The 20285-nt window shown below is 45.1% G+C and overlaps 1 protein-coding gene across 1 annotated transcript; it reads left to right on the top strand.

Annotated features, from left to right (window-relative positions):
• Positions 1–240: 240 nt before the first annotated feature.
• On the top strand, positions 241–19922 carry LOC144121446 (protein brambleberry-like). Its single transcript, XM_077654650.1, has 12 exons — positions 241–609; positions 1233–1361; positions 3678–3839; positions 4345–4591; positions 6957–7073; positions 7457–7636; positions 8790–8996; positions 10529–10649; positions 10775–10866; positions 17148–17383; positions 18144–18226; positions 18377–19922. The coding sequence occupies exons 1-12, from the start codon at positions 370–372 to the stop codon at positions 18501–18503; spliced, it is 1941 nt and encodes a 646-aa protein (XP_077510776.1). The 5' UTR covers positions 241–369; the 3' UTR covers positions 18504–19922.
• The last annotated feature ends 363 nt before the right edge of the window (positions 19923–20285 follow it).

Raw genomic sequence — 20285 nt, 5'->3', positions numbered from 1 at the left:
ACAGCCAGCGTAGTTTCGCCAGTTTCGCTTGAGCAAGCCTTGTGCATGAAAAAGACAATAAGTGAAAAAAAAAACGCTCTAAAGTCACGTTGCTCGCTCCCCTGAACTGCATTTCTGCTTGGAACGTTATATATTATAATAAATACTGTGAAAACTGCAAAACGCATAATTTTTACACAACCTTTTGTTTTTCGAAAGCAACAGCTTATCATCATCATCGAAGCCTTTAAAGAGGCTGAGGCGTTGAAATTTAAATGCTCACTTTAGACCGGAACCGTGCTCTTGATAAAGCTTCGCCGCTGCACGATTGGACGCGTTGAGACTCGTTCACTCAGTGGTATTTTTTGCGGCGAGGCTGAGCTATAAGCCATGCACTGCTACGCTGTGGTCTTTTTTGTGTGGGTTGTGTGTCCTGCCAACGGCTTTCTCGATTGGTTTACAACCAAGTCGGCGGCCGTACCCCCTGCTGAAGGAGACTTGAAAGACTTCAACAAAGATGGGACAGCTGCCATGGTCCCGTTTGAAATGAAAACAGCTGACGACGAATTCATCCAGGAAGGGAAAAAATACGGCCTTCAAACGTCGACGTTGGACGTATGCCATCACAAGGTGAGTCAGGTTTTGAGAAAATTCTCGTGTCTTGTCGTCTCCAGGCGGATAAACGGCCTGATAAGGCAGGAACTGGAAATATAACATTTGGATCCTTGGCATGTTTTGATATATCGTAATCACGCTAAAAAATTGGTGCGTTGCCTCATGTGGTGCTAATCACCACGAAGGGCTGACGTGGTATCAAAATTCGGTAAACGGGGGGCGGCAAACCATGTTAGGACATGCATGCCTTGCGGATTAACGGGTGACTTCTGAGGGGCGGTTAGGGGGGGGGGGGGGGGGGGGGGTAATCTGATGTTCCTGTGTGCTCATTTTTTTTTTTACTTCGTCGCAAAAAAGGGCTTGCTGTAGTTTCAAAGATCTCTCTGCACCCACCCCACCTTCTCCCCTCCTCCTGCCTAAATCAATCCCTGCAAATTCAGCTTTCGCAGCAAGGACCACTTGACAGGCGATTAGGGTCGAATGTCTGTTAAACAATATTAAATGCATACTAAACGGAATGCAATATGTGGAGGTAGGAACTTGGAAGCGAGACACGACGTCACTTCTTTGCACTGTCGCTTCTACAAATCTCCTGTTGCTGTCTGCTGTGTCGTAGTAACAAACTTTGTGTGTTGTAGGTTCTCCTTGGTCTCAAGACCTCTTGCTCGCAGCTGAACGAAGAGGAGCTTGGAAAGCTGAGCGTGAGGTTGCTGAACTGTCAGTCGGCTGTTGAAGGCCGGCCCACATACCCTTGCACTGACGAAATGGTAATGTTGTTTCACCTTTATTGCAATCGATGCACTGATGCGTATATCCCGCTGTTGTCTTTAGTTTTGTTGAACTAAGATTATTAAGTATGAAGAACAAATTTTTCTATATACGATAGTAGCTGCAAGGTTTTCAACGGTTTTCAAGAGCTAAGAGTTTCAGTACACCAACATGGTGAGGTCACTTGTGCTGTCCATAATCTATACCCGCATTTATAATCTCGTGCAGTATGGAAATTTTCCTTTGGAATCAACTGCCTCAGAGTTAAGTGCCCATTCATCAAATTGTAACTACTGCAACACTTTGGTAAAAGCATTGTCATATTTTTAAATTACTACACTGACTTAATTCACAATAGCCAGCTGCAGTATTGTTAATTTCAATCATATTTGAAACAGCGCAAGGATAGGACACAGTAAGGAGACACCACGAGCGCTGTTTTTTTTTTTCCATATTCATATCATGATGTGCTGTTTCAAATATTGCTGCCAGTAACCAACAAGCCCAAATCGCAACATTGTTAATTTCAATATCTTGATTCGTAATTGTGAAGGCATAACATATTCCCGTTTGCTACAAAAGCCTTGCTGTTGAAGCCTTCCTCTTTTTTTTTCTGTGTTCCTTTATGCCCAGGGGTGCTTCCATAGAAGCCACCTCCCCTCACCATGAAATTTGTCTTCATTGAGAAAGCTCAAAATATGCAGCTTGCACCATCATAGCAGCAGCCATGTTGGTGAACTAGGAGCACAAAGAGAACCTTTCTATGAACTACTTAACTCCGCCTCCTCCAAGGTGCACCATGGAAGCTACATGTGGTACGCTATCATGGTGCCCAAAGTATTGCGTACAGGCTGTCTGCTGCAGAGCACCAATGTTCCTCAAGAATCTTGCCACCACTGATTATAAATGGCCTGATATTGCTCTTAAATATGTGAGGCACCAGTCCCTTTCCGCTTGCTTCATTGAAAGCAGAAAGGTGAAAGTTGTTGGGGGATTCAAATTTTGGAACCTAGCGCAAACATAAAGTGCAGAGACATAGACGAGGAGTAGACAAGACAATTGATTGGTCCTGTCTGCTCTTCTCCATCATTTATGCTGATGCTATGCTCCAAAATAAATTGTTTGACCCACATTCGTTCATTTAACCTCAATGCACGTTTGCACCTGCTGGTATCGTGCTCCTCTCCATGCATGAGAGCTGCTCTAGGTCAGGGAGTTCATGGACGTGCACCGTACCTGTGGAAAAGTTTACTCAAAAGTCTAATGTCGTAGTGCAAGACCACATTAGGTGATGGAATTGTGGAGCACCTCATGAGCTGGGATGCCTCGAACTCCCGGTCGAACTCGAGGTTAACCAGATTTGTGCATTCTCTTTACTTAAGCCATTGATACCTCTGAGCTGCCATTGCACTTTTTCAATAAGTAAAAAGATGATATACAACACTCCCTCTCTCTCCTTCTTTCTCATCAAAGGCAAAGGCTCTGTTTCTGGACTTGAGCCTTCCTTTTCCCCCTGACACTGAAGGTCACATTATAATCTGAAGCAACATTCACAGAAATGTGCTGGTTTGCTTTGTATTCCTTGCACCATAAACCAGTGATGTTTCATGTCATAACCGAAAATGCCGTTAATTAGACCCAAAAAGCCCGTGTACTGTGCGATGTCAGTGCATGTTAAAGAACCCCAGGTGGTCGAAATTTCCGGAGCCCTTCACTATGGCGTCCCTCATAGCCTGAGTCGCTTTGGGATATTAAACCCTCATAAACCAAACCAAACCAATTAGACCCAAAAACTCCTATTTCAAGCTCTTTTCTTCTGCAGCATCTTGAAAAATCTAGCAATTTAGAAAAAGCGAGATAATTTTGGTTCTTAAAAATTCCTGAAACTACATAAAAATAGCTCTTTTTTGCCAAATTTTACTCCTTAAATTCTCTGAAAAAGGGAAACTTCCCTGATTGAAACATCGCTGTAATAAGCTGCCCTTGCCCCCTAACTCCTTCTTTTGTTCCATGGGCAACAGTGGTATTGCTGTTCTCTCATACAATGCTTTCACAGTGACCTGTTTCCCTGTCTTATTCTTTCTTTCTACACTTTGTGTGTCTTGCATTTTTATTATTACCTTTTTTTTTAGGTGGGCCTGTTTTCATTCTGCCCTCTCTCTCTCTCTCAACACGGTGACTTGACGTTGCACACATCTTCTTTTCTATTAGCCCAGACTATTGAGCGTCATTTTGCTTCTATGTTCCCCAAAATAGTGGGCACACTGTATGAAGAAGCCATGCTGTTACTAACACAGATTCACACTTCCTTTCAGTCACTGCGTGATTGCACCAAGGGTATGGATCAGCACACCTGGAACACTTATCACTTGATCAGCAATCGTGCCAGAGCAGTCTGCTACAACATTCGGCAGCAGCAGTTCTATGCCAAGACTGAAATGACTGTCAACAAGTTGGTTTGGACCACGGACCAACAGGTATGCAGCAAAGGGTGCTTTCTGTGTATGGTTGACAATAGGTACTGTTTTAAAACACTGTAGGACAAAAAAGATGACTTAGCAACCTAAAGTACAGCATGAGCACTGACTTTCAACAGTGTTTGTTTTTGAGAATTACGCATAATATACATCCCAGAGCATAGTGACATAGACCAGCTTATGTGATTAAGAGCTTGCTTTCTTGAGATATTGGCCTTGGTTGCACATGTCATGTGGTGGTATATTGTGACAGTCTGCCACATTAAGCCTCTTTGGAAGTTAGTGCTCATGCTATTCTTTTTTCTGTGTCTTTTGTTCTTTGTTGTGCTGCAGAGTTTTAGAAGTGATCCACCAAGAAGCCCATCGATCCACACTACTCAAAAGTACTTCTTGACACCAACTCACTACAGTGACTATACATGCCAAGAAGACATGATTAGTTATATCAACCATTTCTTTTCTCACCACATGAATTGCTTGTTCTGACTATCCTTTCTTTCAAAAGGTGAAATCCATGTCTAAGCTGGAGGAAGAGCAGCAGAAAGTGAGCACACTGACGAGTCAGACATTGGAGACCATGTCGTCGGGCCAGAAGGCTTTGATGCAGCAGCAAGAGGTGCTGAAAAGTTCCCAGCAGACCGTGCAGAACTTTGTCGCACAGAACCTCAAGGAGCTTATGCTTGAGAAGGCTCTTATTGCTGCCGGCCAGAGGGAACTGGCTCAGATGACCATCACCATTCGCAAGAAACTGGGTAAGCACTGTTTTCCTGTTATTTTTAGCCTTTGCAAAGAGAGGTAAAGAAGCAGTTTTTAAAGTTCTTTCTGTTGTCTTTAAACTGGAGCTGCTTGAGTGTGCCAGCTTTTAGTTATGTATTTATGAAGCCATTGGGTTAACAATTACAGAGCAGTAAAAGTGCGGTTGCAAGCAAAAGCTTATAATGCTAGCACAGTGGGTATTGAAGTATACAAGGAGAAATCGGCTTATATGTAGCTTAGTCTGCTTACATGTAGCTTAGTTTCTTTTTAGCCTACCATGGTGGCTCAGTGGTTGGGGCGCTCTGCTAGACCTGGGTTCAAACCTGACTGCATTTCGATGAAGGTGAAACACAAAAAATGCCCGTGCACTGTGCGATGTCGGTGCACATTAAATAATCCCTGGTGGTCTAAATTAATCTGGAGCCCTCGATGTACTACGATGTCCCTCATATCTCATGTTTCGCGTTGGGATGTTAAACACCAGTTCTTGCATTTTTAAATAGGACAGTAGAACCTCGATGACTTGAATCTCGCAATTTAGTGAAAAACATGTGTATCACCCGAAATTCATATAATCGGGGGGGAAACAAAAGCATGAGTATCCTGAAGCATAGGGAATACATTCATGCAAGTCTATTTAAGACTGACAGGATTTATTTAGACACTTGCCACTGCTCCATGCTCGCAGTGCATACTGCACAACTGGCAGTGATGGCGTTAGCAATGTGTGGATGGTGCTAAGTACTCACGAGTGTGGTCGCAGCTCCCAGGTTTGTATCAACCGTAGAAGAGCGCAAGAGTTTTCGGAATGCCTGAAATCCTGCATATTATGCTTGATGCACTATGGCCAAGGAACTTGACCAATTCTTATCGTACAGCAAGTTTTATCAGCCCTGATGGTATCGCACAGTTTCTACTGTATTCTGCAATGCAAAGCTGTTTCCCAAGCTTTCGATAATTTTCTCAAGTGCTTATTTCATGGAAGTATGTTAGTACACTAGTGCACCTCTTTGAAGCGCGAAAATTTGTTGTAGCTTGCAGCCAGTCGACAGCTACATTGCACCAAGGCCCTGCTAAAAAGTTTTAGTGCGCAAGCACTAAGTGCCTCACTAACGAAAAAGCAGTCTTGTCTAGGGATGAAGCCTCAGAGCACAAATGAATTGAAATAAAACACTTTACGGCTGCGTGTAGGTGAACATAGGAAGGCACGAACAGATCTGCTTTGCTGACCACTGCATTAGACCACTGCATTATCGCCGCAGCCGAACATCCTGCGACCTAAACTGAAAGTCTCTCGTGGTGTGCTTTTCATGCGTCAACTTCTATTCATGTGCAATGGATCCGAAAACTGAAACTGAAGTTAAAAATGAAGTGCATGCACACTGAATTCGAATTGGAATTGGAAGTGCCTCACTCTCAAAAAAAGCAGTCTTGTCGGGGGTTAATTAATGGAAGAGCCACCTGCCAGAGTTGACAGTGGCAAAATAGAGGGAAATCTTCCCTTTTGTCTTGTAGGGGCGTGGTGGGAGAGACAAGACTCGGGTATAACGAAAGGCTTTGATGTGCTCTTCATTACCGCTTCAGCAGATTCGAAAGGACACATGCTTGCCCATTTCCTCTGCATCAACAAAATTGATCGCCCTAAATTTAACCCTTGATTTAACCCCGACAGCACAATCTCCAAGATTAACAAAGATACAAATTTAAGCATAGTGACTGTGCTAGCACACCTACATCGCGTTTAGTTTAAAGAAGTAAATGGGAGTTAATTTTTTATTTTGCTCATTTCTGCATTTCAAACTTTCTTTTCAAGCTCGTAGCAACTGCCATGGTCCTGTCTGGTGTGCTTCATGAAATTTAAATGTGGCCTTTTTTTTTTTAATTGCCTTGCGAGAAATGGCCCATTCTTTCTGCTCGGTTTCACCAGGTGTTTTTTGTTGCTGACCTTTGTTTCAGAGCTGTTGTGGTGGATTAGTGGTTATGGCGCACAGCTGCTGACTTGAAATACACACGTTCGATCCCGGCCGCGGCGGTCTAATTTCGGTGAAGGCAATATTCTAGAGGCCCGTGGACTGCGCAATGTCAGTGCATGTTAAGGAACCTCAGGTGGTCGAAATTATCCGGAGCCTTTCACTACAGTCTCCCTCATAGCCGGAGTCGTTTTGAGACGTTAGACCCCCATAAATCATAAACCTTTGTGTGCCATGCTTGCGGTTATGGCATGAACAAGAAAAACCTGAAATGAAATGCATGTTCAATCATGGTCTTGTTGACTTAGACTAACACATGCGGCAGCCTTCTTTGATCAGTGTGATGATGTGCTTTGCTGCTGTCTTTTTTGTTTGTTTTTTTCTCCCCAAGATGCTGCCAGCACGACGATGCTTACCAATGAACAGCAGCGCCAGACAAACCATCGGGAGTTGCTGAAAGACTTGTCTGCTGTGCATGACTATGCCAAGTTTTTGCAACAAAGGCTAGGTATCCTTTGCATGCTTCTTCATTCCCACAAGCCCAGTCTTCTTGCACTGAATAGGCTGTGACGTTCTACATTTGCTTCAACTTGTTCTCGTTTATTTGCATGTGCTAATGTTGGCAGGTAGCGCTGCAGTGTCTGGCTTTAAAATAATTTGTTTTCCTGCTTCAAGTCTCCTTATGACTTTTTAAGTAGAGCTAGATCTGCACTCTATTTATGCCTTTTTTTGTAGTGTTAAAGCAAAAGTTAAAATGAGTATCGGAATATTCAAATGTGCTGCTCCTTTTCAACTCGAGTAATCACAGGTATGTGGCCTGTATTGGTGGCATACTGTCTGCCTCTTGACGGATCTATTAATGTTTGAGTCCCTGCTATGCGTGCATTTCAGAGCAAACTGCTCAAGAGATGCTGTCTCGCCAAGAAACTGCTGCTGAACGTTTTGACGAGACCCTCAACAATCTCGGCAAGATCAACGCAAGCATTGGCTACGTACAACAGACGATCGAGACGATGCGGAAAGATGTCGATAGCAAGTTTGGCTGGCTGCTCAAATTTCTGCATAGCACAGGTTGGCTCTTTTTTTTTTTCTTTGTCTCCCCTCAGCTGGTGTTTCTTTCTGCTTTTTATGGTACTACAGGGGCAGTTTTTGATCTAATAGACATACGGTTATCTGCTTATTTTGTGTTGCTTATTAAATCATCCCAAGTTTTCATCTCGTTAGTGTTTCCTCTTCTTGATATTCAACTGTTCTGGCAAAGAAATGGGGACCACAATTTTCAATGGCTGGTTTTACGTTTACTCAGTTTATAATGCTCTGTTAAGTTAATCACATGCAGACGGTGCTGCACTCCTTTCTAGCCATTGAGAGTAACATACAACATTATAAACCTGGTATTGTATATTTCAGGAATGCAAAAGAATTAAAATAACTTTCACTTCTGTCTTTTATGCTTCTTTTTCCCCATCACAGGTGCTGCTACATAAATTGAGCATAACTGTTTTGTTTTTGTTGTTTTTTAGATCTATGCTTTTATTAAGATGTCTATGCTATAACATTTTCTACAGGTATGAATGACTTGTCGGGCTATTCGGTTCAGCATCTTGAAAAGGAATATTGCATTAGGGTGGTGGACAAAGAAAGGACACAACACCAGTGCCAGCTTGCAACTGGATTAGAAGGAACACTCATGTTAAACACTGCCTGCGCTAATCGAGAAAAAAACTTGAAAGCAATCTTGGATGACAGAAGCAGAGCAGTGGAAAGTCCTACTCTTGTCCACATACATACTTGTGCATGCATCCTCATCGTTGAGGAAGAGAGCAAAAAAGCTTGTCTTATGCACATGACACTGTTTTTTGTCATGTTCTGGCCTCCTGTTCCTCGCGTCAACTGAGCCAAGCAGCGACACTGGCACGCAGAAGAAACTGACCGCATGTCAGTTACTCCTCTTCTAGATACATTCCTGTGCTGTTGCTTGTCATCACTCGCAAGCTGTTTACTGCCTTGAGGTTTCAAAGTGCACTACACTGCCATGCAGAGCTGAACCCCGAAATTGCAGAAGCATACCATGCAAAACAACAGTGGTCAAGCAGATGTGGTTAATGAAAATCTTCTTGGGCTGAATATCTAGCTGTTCTTTGCACCTGTTTGTGACGTTCTTGGAGAGGCCAGCGCATTTTGTCTTCTGCCATCACTGGGAACTTCTTGCTTCCCTGTCCAGGTGACCAGCTGAGTTCCATCTACTGCTGTGTGCTGCACTGTGGCTACCTCTTGGTGGCCATGTTTCTCGCTGCATTTCTCCAATTCTCCATGGCGTCGCGAATGTTCCTGCTCTTCATCGTGCCCATGAATGCTGTTGCCGAGTTTCAGGAAGGCTGCAGCCTTGGCTTCGGGCCACTGTCCATTCTGCTGGCTGTCTTCATCTCAGGTCTGTACATGAGCTATATATGCAATATACACAGTAGTATATATCCTCAATCATACCTTCATCAGTGGTGCAGTTTTTTTTTCTTTTGTTGCAACAAAATGTTCTCTTGCTGAAAAACATTTCACTTCATGATGCATATAAATTTGTCTTCCTGAGATACAGTGGTGCTTTTGTAGTGGTACAAACAATGCTTCTTGCTGATGGGCTTGATATGCTTCTACGAAAAGGCTGCAACTCTTGAATGGAATGTGTTCTGCATGTTTGTTGCCTCTTTTTTTATTCCTTATTTTTCTGGTACTTACTGGCAGTATGATCGAAAGTTAAGGGCAAGCCATTCTGAAATGATTGAGCAGATGTCTAAAAAATACCAGTGGCTCTGTGCAGCTACACAGCATACAGCAACAGTGATAAATACATGAGTGCTGTCTGCATTTCTTTCAGTATAGAAACGGGAGTTTTCAGTCTTTTCGGCCTTGGAAGACCCTAGCGCTTTTCAATGGCTGGCGAGGAACCGTATGTGTGTTGGTCTCCATCCCTTCCTGGCTATGCAGTGAACAGCTTGCAAATACATAAACCAAAAAAATATGTTCAGTAATATTGACCAACTATGAACTGAAGTAAACTTGCAGAATCAACTACGTTACAATCCTTTTGAGATGAAGGAAAGATGGGAGCTTAGGCATGAACGAATTTGCGTCGTGCTCGGTGAGGGGACTCAACACTCAAGGAACCCATGGGTTCTATAGGACAGGTTGAGAATCGCTGGACAGGGGCGGATTTATGGGCGACTCTTAAAGAAGGCATTTGTGGGGGGGGATCTGATTAGTACAATGCATTTTTTGGACTCTCTTCATCAAAAACATGTTTTTAATAAAACTGCTTGCTGGGGAGGGGAGGCTACCTCCATGCCAGCAGCCTGAATCTGGCAGTGGATTATAATGACCCTGTGGTGATAACGTTCATCTAGGCACAAATTCCAAACTGATGGAAGAAAAATGTACTAATAAAAATTTGGGGGATAGAAGAAAGTGCTCGAGGACAGTGTGTAGGAGTCAGGCATTAAGGTACACTCCTCTTCTTGCCTAACAGTGCATGTTCTTCTGACTGCACAGAACCTCTGGAAGTTTTTGGTCATCTCTCCACTTCACGCTGCTATACTGCTGCAATGTATATTACTATACTTCTGAAGAGGGTTATGGATGGCATTTTTTTTTCTATCGTGCATGGCTTGTTTCCTTTGTGCTGTGAGCAGTGCACTGCTTGCATTTTCGGCCCTGTTTTGTTTCGTGGTACAGCCTTGGCTAAAATTCTTGTGGCCACAGTTTGCTTTTGAGCCAAATTATCAATTCCTTATGGCATCCCTGAAGCTTTGAAAGCGCAGAAAAGTTGGAATATGTTTTCCTCCCCCTCCCTCCCCAAGGTCCTCTGCAGTGACAGGAATGATGAGGAAGACTCTGTCGAAGCTCTTTATAGGAAGCTTCACATATGCATTTTTTCAAATTATGGAACTTTTTCATTCATCTCTTGAGCAGGTGACATTGCGTTCCGTGCCATTAGAGGCCTGTACCGGCGGCGCTGCTCTGGATACCCCGCACTCGACACAATGTCTTATCGTGACTGGCACAATGCCACAAAAGGCTCCACTTCGTTGCGGCAAGTATATTTACTCGTGCTTCCTTGGTTGCATCTTTTGTAACTCACCTAAAGAATTCTAACCGCAGCGGAGGGTGGAAAAATTTCACATCATTCCTTCCTTTCTTTTTCTTTCTTTCTTGCAGGGAAGCCTTGCATAATGGCCACAATGAATCACTTGTAAACGGCTGCCTTTCAGCTGACCCAGGAGTGCTGTCAGCCGACAGCTTTGGCCAAAGTAAGTTATTTCGAAGTTGATTCCGCGGCCTTTTCAATGGCAAATGCTGCATCCGGTTCTTGCACGCAGTACAGCTGTATGCAGGGTTGCTCCAGCCTCGCTAACTGCATTCTGCTTATTCTATCCTGTATGGTGCAGATGGGTTACAGGTGCATTTCTGTAACTGGCGAAGAGCACAAGCCTGTGCTTCCCTTGAATCGTCATTGATTCGGCTACTTACTGTATTATGCAGCGACCAGCAGCTTGAATGGGCAATGCATAGAAAGGGCACAAGACTGGCACTGACGTCATGCTCTGTCTGTTCGAGCTATTAGCCCTGCTGTCCGAAGATTTAACTTATCTCGTCAAAGGAAGCATTTCTTGTTTAGCTAAAAACTGCAGAGAGCCGCCGCGGTGACTGAGTGGTTATGGTGCTCGGCTGCTAGCCCGAAAGACGCAGGTTCGATCCCGGCCGTGGCAGTCGAATTTCGATGGAGGCAAAATTCTAGAGACCCATGTACTGTGCGATGTCAGTGCACGTTTAAGAACCCCAGGTGGTCGAAATTTCCGGAGCCCTTTACTATGGCATCCCTCATAGCCTGAGTCGCTTTGGGACGTTAAACCCTATAAACCATAAAAACTGCAGAGACTGCACTGGAGAAATGCAAAAGCATTAGCGCTTGCTGTGAAGTTGGTGGCCCCTAGTCGACACCTTTCTATACCTAATTACCGACTCCATTAAGATCTGACCGCCACTCTTCGATCTCCAATGCTACCACTTGATGATGTGTACATTTTTGTTGCTGCACTCTGATTGGCTGTAGGCTTGACGTCATCAGACATACGGATGTCACTCTTATGGCGTCACATGGTCGCACTAGTTATAATTAGCCACATTAAACAAACCAATCAGTTATCCTATATAATTAGTGCCATCAATTTACATTACTGACCAATCTCATTAGTCAGTGTCATTAATTGTGATAATTAATGGTGATCACTATTGTGGCCACTCATTAATTACTAATGTTAATTCCTGATGACTAATGCTGTTGACTCAATATTGTTTAATCATTGACTTTATACTCCACCACACCACTCTTCAGATCATGACTGATGACGTCACATCTGGCGACACAAGAACAACAGGGCTTATTTTTATACTTGATTGTCTGTTTGTGAACCCTTCATTTATTATTTCGTTTTATAGATGTAACACATTCTAGGCCGAGAGTATATTGCACCTCTGCAATCTTTCTTTTGGCGCACGTTCTTGCAGCTTTAGATGGTATTTAGATGTAAACACAGGTTATCCTGTGTATCCAACCATATTGTAGTTGCCTGTCACCGCCTGAAATGCATCTTGCAGTTTCTCTAGCTTGCAGTTTTCATTTTTTCATTTACAATCAACTTTCAGTAATTTGAGCTCAAAGGAGACTGAAAATTGATTTGAATTAAGGGGATCGAGCCCTTTTTAATATCGTTGTTGTTAACAGATGAAAGTGTCTATTCTGATAAACTGGCAGTTCGAATTGCTAACAAAAGTCCACTGTAGAAAATATTTGATAGCCCCTGTTCATGTCTCTGCTTACGTAACTTGTTAAATACTGCCATGCTACCAACATGGACATGCTGCTTGCATGTGTGTGCACACGACCTATTGCAAACGTGTATCTTTAAGGATGATGAGCTCCAGTGGAATGGCATCTTTGTGGCATCTTCCATAGGATTGTTGGTCTTTTAAGACCAAGAAGATTGCATGCACATCTGGCTGCGATTGCAAGTCTTGCCACCATTTTTTATGATGCGATACTTGTTCTAGAACTGTCCCGGGTTAACCTTCAGCGGTGAGCATCTGCGATAGACACCACTTGCAAACTTTTGAACACACATTGCTGAGGTGAAAAGGAAATGGAAGGCAAGTTGAACAGAAGCTCATTTTGGTCTGAGGTCACGTACGCTTGCTGAAAAATGCATGTGAGAAGGCTACTATTGCAGACATGTAGCAGATGTGTATGTGTCATGGCCATTGCAACAGCACTGCATCCCATATTTCAGGGAGACATCACGTTCCAAGAACACAGGGACAACAGAATTACCTTCGTTCTTAATATTGCTCTCATGTCAGTCTCAAAACCAGATGAGGCAACGATGAGTGGTTCGGGTACATAGTAGTTATATTGGTGGTCACTATCCACTATGCCTCGTTGTACCTTGTACATTCTACACATTTTTTTTTTCTCCAGAATTCTGACTAAAGGTTCTCTTCACTACCTAAAGCTTTCTTCTTCTGTCACTGTTTACATGCTCTCTATCCATATGCATTTAAAAACCTCCATTCTTGCTGCTGTCTTATTTGCCTTCGTACTGCCACCTGGTGTTCTCAGGTGGCGCTGAAGTGTCTTCGAAGACGTTGAAGTGTCTCGCGCTGGCTGGCTGGCTGCTTGCTGTATTCTGCTGGTTAGCGACCTGTCTCCCTGTTTTCCGTTACATATTTTGGTGGAGGTGCTGGGTATCGATCCCAGTACCTCTATTATTGACCTCCTATTATTGACCTCCGAAAGCGCACTGTCACATTTTCTACCGAGAAAGCTGATGTTTACTCCGAGGACTGTCCACGCCGCGCCGCCCTTAGAATATCCGCCGAGAGCGTTTGGATTCCGCCACGCGCCAGCGTTTTTGTGAGTGTTCACTGCGACGGACTACGTGAAGGGACAGCGGTCGCAGAGGGCAACCTGTCCCTTTTGCTCACCCACGGCATCTGCTCAGCGCGAGGTCTCATCCATCTCCGCGACGGCTGCTCTGAGCTCCTGGTGACTAACTTCTCTAACGAGCCCCGGCACCTTTTTCGTGCTACTGCCATCGCATTCGCCGACCCCTTAGCGGAGGTTTCTGAATGTTTCGCGTTCGAAGCTGTTAGACCTGTGCGCCCATCCCTTGACATCAGCCCGGACCTTTCGGTGACTCAACAGCGAGAACTACGTGCCCTCCTACTTGAATACTCCTCCTGTTTCGCTTCTTCGTCGAAAGTCCGGCAAACGGCTCTTCTCAAGCACCGCATCATTACGCCCGACGATGCCCGCCCCATCCATCAGCAGCCGTACCGTATCTCACCGAAGGAGCGTGAGGCGATCCAAACGCAGGTGAAGGAGATGCTTTCAGATGGAATCATTCAACCTTCCAGCAGCCCCTGGTCTTCACCTGTCGTGCTGGTGAAGAAAAAGGATGGGACACTCCGCTTCTGCGTGGATTATCGGAAACTGAACAACATCACCAAAAAAGACGTCTACCCGCTGCCTCGTATCGACGACTCGCTCGACAGACTTCGTCGCGCCCAGTACTTCTCCTCCATTGATTTAAAGAGTGGGTACTGGCAGATAGAGGTCGACGAGCGGGACCGCGAAAAAACGGCGTTCGTGACACCCGACGGACTGTACGAATTTAAAGTGCTACCTTTTGGGCTATGTTCAGCGCCGGCAACTTTCCAGCGGATGATGGATACCGTTCTCGCTGGACTAAAATGGCAAACTTGTTTGGTTTATCTCGATGATGTCGTCGTATTTTCCGAAACCTTTGCCGAACACCTTGAACGCCTGAGGACAGTATTAGATGCCCTCCGATCGGCCGACTTAACGCTAAAGCCCGAGAAGTGCCACTTTGGGTACAAAGAGTTGAAGTTTCTCGGTCACCTCGTGAGTGCCGATGGCGTTAAGCCCGACCCCGAGAAAACTGCTGCCGTCGCCAACTTTCCTGTTCCTGCAACAAAGAAAAGTGTGCAACGTTTTTTGGGTCTGTGCGCATATTACCGCCGCTTCATCGCCGACTTTTCAAAGATTGCCGCACCCCTGTACCACCTCACGCGCAATGATACACAGTTCGTGTGGGCTGCCGAGCAGCAGGAGGCTTTTGCCGAGCTGCGCAGACGACTGCTAACATCCCCTGTTCTTGCGCACTTTGATGAAGAGGCTGAAACCGAAGTCCACACCGACGCGAGCAACGTCGGCCTCGGCGCCGTACTCGTCCAACACCAAGGTGGCGTGGAAAGGGTCATCGCGTATGCAAGCCGCACGCTTTCTCGCGCTGAAACAAACTATTCGACCACAGAAAAAGAATGCCTTGCGGTTATGTGGGCAACCATGAAATTTCGTCCGTACCTCTACGGCCGCCCGTTCAAAGTAGTTACCGACCACCATTCGTTGTGCTGGCTTGCAAATCTTCGCGACCCATCGGGGCGCCTAGCCCGATGGAGCCTCCGCCTCCAAGAATTCGATTACACCATTGTGCACAAATCTGGCCAGACGCACGAAGACACTGACGCACTCTCTCGCGCGCCCGTCGGGTTAGCGGATGATAGCATAGAGGACGAGAGTGGTTTTATTGGAGTTGTCAGCGCCTTAGACCTAATGACCCGCCAGCGAGCTGACCCAGACCTGCGACCTATCATTGATTATCTGGAGGGCCGAGCTTCTGTCGTACCCCGACAATTTTCTAGAAACCTGCCGGCCTTCTGTCTCCGGAACGGCATTTTGTTTAAGAAAAACTCCAGCACTGTTGACCGAGCGCACCTCCTCGTCGTTCCGGCAGATCTCCGCGCCGATATCCTTCTTGCTTGTCACGATGAGCCGACCTCCGGCCACTTGGGCTTTGCCCGCACACTTGCACGCGTGCGCCAGGCGTATTATTGGCCCAAACTTTCTCACGCCGTCCAGCGTTACGTCAGAGGCTGCCGCGATTGCCAACGTCGTAAGGCGCCTCCTCTCAAGCCAGCGGGCTTGCTCCAACCTATTGAACCCCCTCGGACGCCTTTTGATCCAGTCGGCATCGATCTTCTGGGCCCATTCCCTGTGTCATCGGCCGGTCATAAATGGATCATAGTCGCGACCGACTATTTAACAAGGTATGCAGAAACTAAAGCGGTGCAGCGCGGTACGTCATCTGAGATCGCCCAGTTTTTTATGCAACAAATCGTGCTGCGTCATGGCGCACCGTCCCACGTAATCACTGATCGAGGTACGGCGTTTACGGCACAGCTCATGCGCGACGTGTTCGAGCTCAGTCACACGAACCATCGCAAAACTACTGCCTATCACCCACAGACGAACGGGCTCACAGAGAGACTCAACAGAACGATCGCCGACATGATCGCAATGTACATAGACTCGCAGCACAAAACCTGGGACGAGATTCTCCCGTACGTCACATACGCTTACAACACGGCCACCCAGGAGACGACCCGATTTACACCATTTCGTCTGGTCTACGGACGTGACGTTCAGACGATGCTGGATGCAATGCTTCCATGCAGCACTGATGACCACCCACTCACGCCAGACGCCGAGCAGTTCGCTCAGCGCGCCGAGGAAGCACGTCAACTTGCCCGTCTTCACATTCAGCGGCAGCAGGGCACGGATGCACGCCGCTACAACCTCCGTCATCGGCACGTCGAATACCATCCGGGAGACCAAGTTTGGGTGTGGACCCCGGTACGCCGCCCAGGCTTGTCTGAAAAACTGATGTGCCGTTACTTTGGACCGTACCGAGTTTTGCGCCGCGTCACCGAAGTGACCTACGAAGTTCTTCCTGACGGGACTGTGCAGCCTCAGCGTCGTCCACCCCGCTCTGAGGTTGTGCACGTTGTCCGCATGAAACCCTACTTCACGCGGTAATGGATAGTACGCTCAGTGTTCTGCTAGTTTTCGCGTGGGACACCGTCGCCCACCTCCCTTGTACATTTTTGTGTGCTTGTGCTGTTTTTTTTTTTTCTCTTTCCACTGCCCATACTGCAACCCCGTTTTTGTTTTCCTTTTTTTTTGGAGGGGGAGTAATGCCACCTGGTGTTCTCAGGTGGCGCTGAAGTGTCTTCGAAGACGTTGAAGTGTCTCGCGCTGGCTGGCTGGCTGCTTGCTGTATTCTGCTGGTTAGCGACCTGTCTCCCTGTTTTCCGTTACAGTACTATTCCACAAACCATTCAAAGTGAAGTCACCTCATGCAAAGATCTCTGTAATTCATGTGCAACATATCATGACTAGCTTTCTTTTTGCTACATAACATACTAGTTCTGCTACAATTTTATACGATTGCTTTTTATTCTACTTGTTCACTTTTGCCTCCTCAGGCACTGCCCTCCCTCCCCAACCCAAATGAGAATTGGGACACCTGTTGTCATGGGCTTGCTGCATGCATATAGCAGTCACCTTGTGTTAGTAGAAGAAGCAACCCCAAAGACATTACCAGCAACAATTTCATTGGACACATTTGCTTTTTTTTATCTGTTTCCCTTTCCACTCCTCACCTCTCTGCAGGATCTTCAGGACAGCACAGTCATGTGTTATCTCCAAGCTCGCGCAGCAGCACTCCTCTGCTCGAAGAGCCAAGATCAACGTCTCTGGCCAGCACTAGCGAGGCAGATGAACGCGCAGCTGAAGTATCGCGTTGGTTGTCTGAAAGCCCAGAAGTTTGCAGCGCATCGGACACAGTTCCAGCCACATCAACTCCCATGGCCAGTCCAGAGAAGCCCTTTTTGCAGGCCTCCAGGAAGGCAAGCTTTGTTACTTCATTTGGTGCTTGACTCTGATTTTGTCTAGATTGCAGTTATTCCTTCAAAAGTAAAAATATACATTTAAAGTGACATTAACAAGTTCCATGTAATCACTACTTTGCTGCATGTATGAGCGCACATTTTGTTGGATTGCACTTCCTTGCGTTGTCATTGCATTCGTTTTTTTTCTTCTAGAAAACAGATTCTGTCTATACTAATGGCTGTTTTAATTGACAGCTGTATGTGCAGTTTGTTTTTTAAATAACATCCACAGCCTAGAAGCCATAGCTTTATGGATAGATAATGCACATGATGCTTAGCATGCAGCCCGCTTTCCCCTCCATTTCTGGTTGAGATATTTTTACATGGAAACTGACACCTTTCAGACGCAATTATTCCCTTGCCCTCAGTTATTAGAAGCCAGCATTTGATAGTTCATTATTTGGAGGATATTACACGGGCATCACCATCGCATGCCATTTTAATATTACAGCAAGGAAGTCTTGCTTGTCACAGGGTTTCCGACATTGAATCAGTTTAAAAACTTTTTTGCAGTAATAGTTGCAAAATTATATTTTTGCTATGCTATAATTTGTTATAGAAGAAGCGCCGTAATTTTAATTTCTTCACTTTGGACTTTTTCAACATCTGTTCAAGAATTAAGAACACCTGTTGCCTGTTCAAAAATATCTGCTTGACTGAGGCCTGTCATCCCCAACTCTTGTTAGTTCATAACAGGTTTTTTTTTTCCTCGCCTCAGGACATCAGCATGACGAGGCACAACCTGCTCTCTTCTTTCAATGCACGATCCCGCAGGAGCTTCGCTCGTTCTCCAGACGAGAGGTGAGTGGATTTCGAGTGTTCGTGAACTTTTTTGTGCCTCTTTTCTTCTTGTTCTTTCATTTTCCCTCTTTTTTTCTTTCTATTCCTCTGTCTCACTCTCTCCAGACTAACTGTACATGAACACACGGCTTTCCTCTTCTCACCTTCCAGCTTTGCGTCAAATGCATCCACCACGAGCAACTCATCTCGGCGTCGCTGCACTGGCTCAAGCAAGTCTGGTGCTCCGTGCAGGGCGACCTGCCTCAAGGGGAAGGATTTTTGCCACCACCATTGCTAGTGATGCTCCCGGCGCATCCTTCCTGAGCCTGGATGCCATCATAGCTTGACCAGTTTTTGGCGACTTTTTTAGTGCATTGACAACTCCTGTGGCAGACTTTAATTTTCTAGCCCCCCCCCCCCCCCCCTTTATCACTGACAGCGCCTTTAGTTGGTTCCCTGACTGAACGGATGAATTTTTAATCAATCATTGGTGGTGACGATGTCACCATGAACGTAGTCGCAGCTTTTTAATTTTTTTTTTTTCAGTGTACACTGCAGTTTTTATTCACTATTCTTAGCAAACCTGCTTAGATTTTAAAAACTGTATTTTATTCGCTATTATTAGCAAACGTGTTAGATTTTCGAAATAGATTGATGCCCATAAGTGTTGTGCAATTCCTCCTTTTAGAGAAAGGCATTGCGCTTTCATGCATCGAGTTTGCAGTAAATGGCTTAGAAAGTAATGCATCTTGTAGCCTATCGTTTAATTGTCTTGTATAGACTCGGTCAATCCATTTTATATCTGCTACCTATAACCGCACTGCCAGTTTCACAAATGTGAAAGCAGCTCTAAGCATTCCCCAACTCCCTACCGACAATGTAGTTTGCCCTGAGGACATTGCATGCATGCATGCATGCAAACATTTCAGCATTTCTTATGGACTTGTCTTTTTTTTTGCACGACTTGTATTTTTTTAGCAAAGATATCGGCCTAGTGTTTCCATAATTTTACTACTATGTGTTTATGCTTTCATTTGTATTGTATATTTAGCACAGTGTTGTGGAGTAGCCTGAAGCGTGAATCTTTTTTTCTTTACCATGTTTCTTGACTGGTCTTTCAAGCATGAAGATCTACAGCCTTCCTTCCCACATTACATATAGCTACTGTGAAAGTTCCACACTACATGATCTTGGTTGTGCTCAGTTATTACTGCTTTTCTTATGTAAATAGATGCAAGGGGCTAAATGGAGAATGTACCTAGTCAGTTAAAGCATAGCTGTAGTTTCAGTTTTGTTGTCAAGAGGGCAAAAACTTTAACTTCGTCACTTACTTTGGGTGAGCACCTGGCCCACGTGCGATGAAAAGGTGGAGGAATGTGTTGGTGTACATAAATACCACAGTCTTTTTTGTGCACAGGTTTGTCCAGCCTGCTTTTAGTTATAACTTAGAACATAAATGTTTAGCCTACTAACAGCAGGCCTTACTGAGTGTATATGTTTACTGTTATTTAGTCGTTTTTAACATTTAGATTTCGACACCATTTCTGATTACTTGTGATGCACCGTTTTTCTTGACATTCTCTTTTCAATGTCTAGGTGTTAAAGGTGGTGAACACTTTGACATGCATTAGTGTTCTTTTAGTTCTGACTCTCTGGAGACAATGACTGCATTTATTTTGTTGAGTAAATAAATGATGTGGTAGAACCGCACGTGTTTTATTTCCATTTTACTGCAGCCGCTGATTTTTTTTTCGAAAAGCGCGCTCCACACTTGCTGAATCTGGTATGCCGAGCATGACCTGAAAGGTCTGCTTCGTTGGCAATGACTGTGATGAGGGCCAATATAGTGGCTGTAGCTCAGATGCAGGTTGCAGCTGTTCAGGGTGTCATGATGCCTTTGAGGTTCCTGGAGTAAAGCATCATTAAATCACTTGTCGCTACTGCATTTTAGAATTTACAGTTGGCATCTCACTTCTGTGAGCAACTCGAGCAGTGCACAGTAGACTAAGAAAATTAAACTGACAGCAGATGATCGCTTTCTGACAACGGACTCGAGCCCAGCTGGCTTTTTGGTTCTGTG

The sequence above is a fragment of the Amblyomma americanum genome, chromosome 2, assembly GCF_052857255.1.
Source record: "Amblyomma americanum isolate KBUSLIRL-KWMA chromosome 2, ASM5285725v1, whole genome shotgun sequence".
Taxonomy (NCBI): Eukaryota; Metazoa; Arthropoda; class Arachnida; order Ixodida; family Ixodidae; genus Amblyomma; species Amblyomma americanum.
This window is presented reverse-complemented; position numbering and strand designations above follow the sequence as displayed.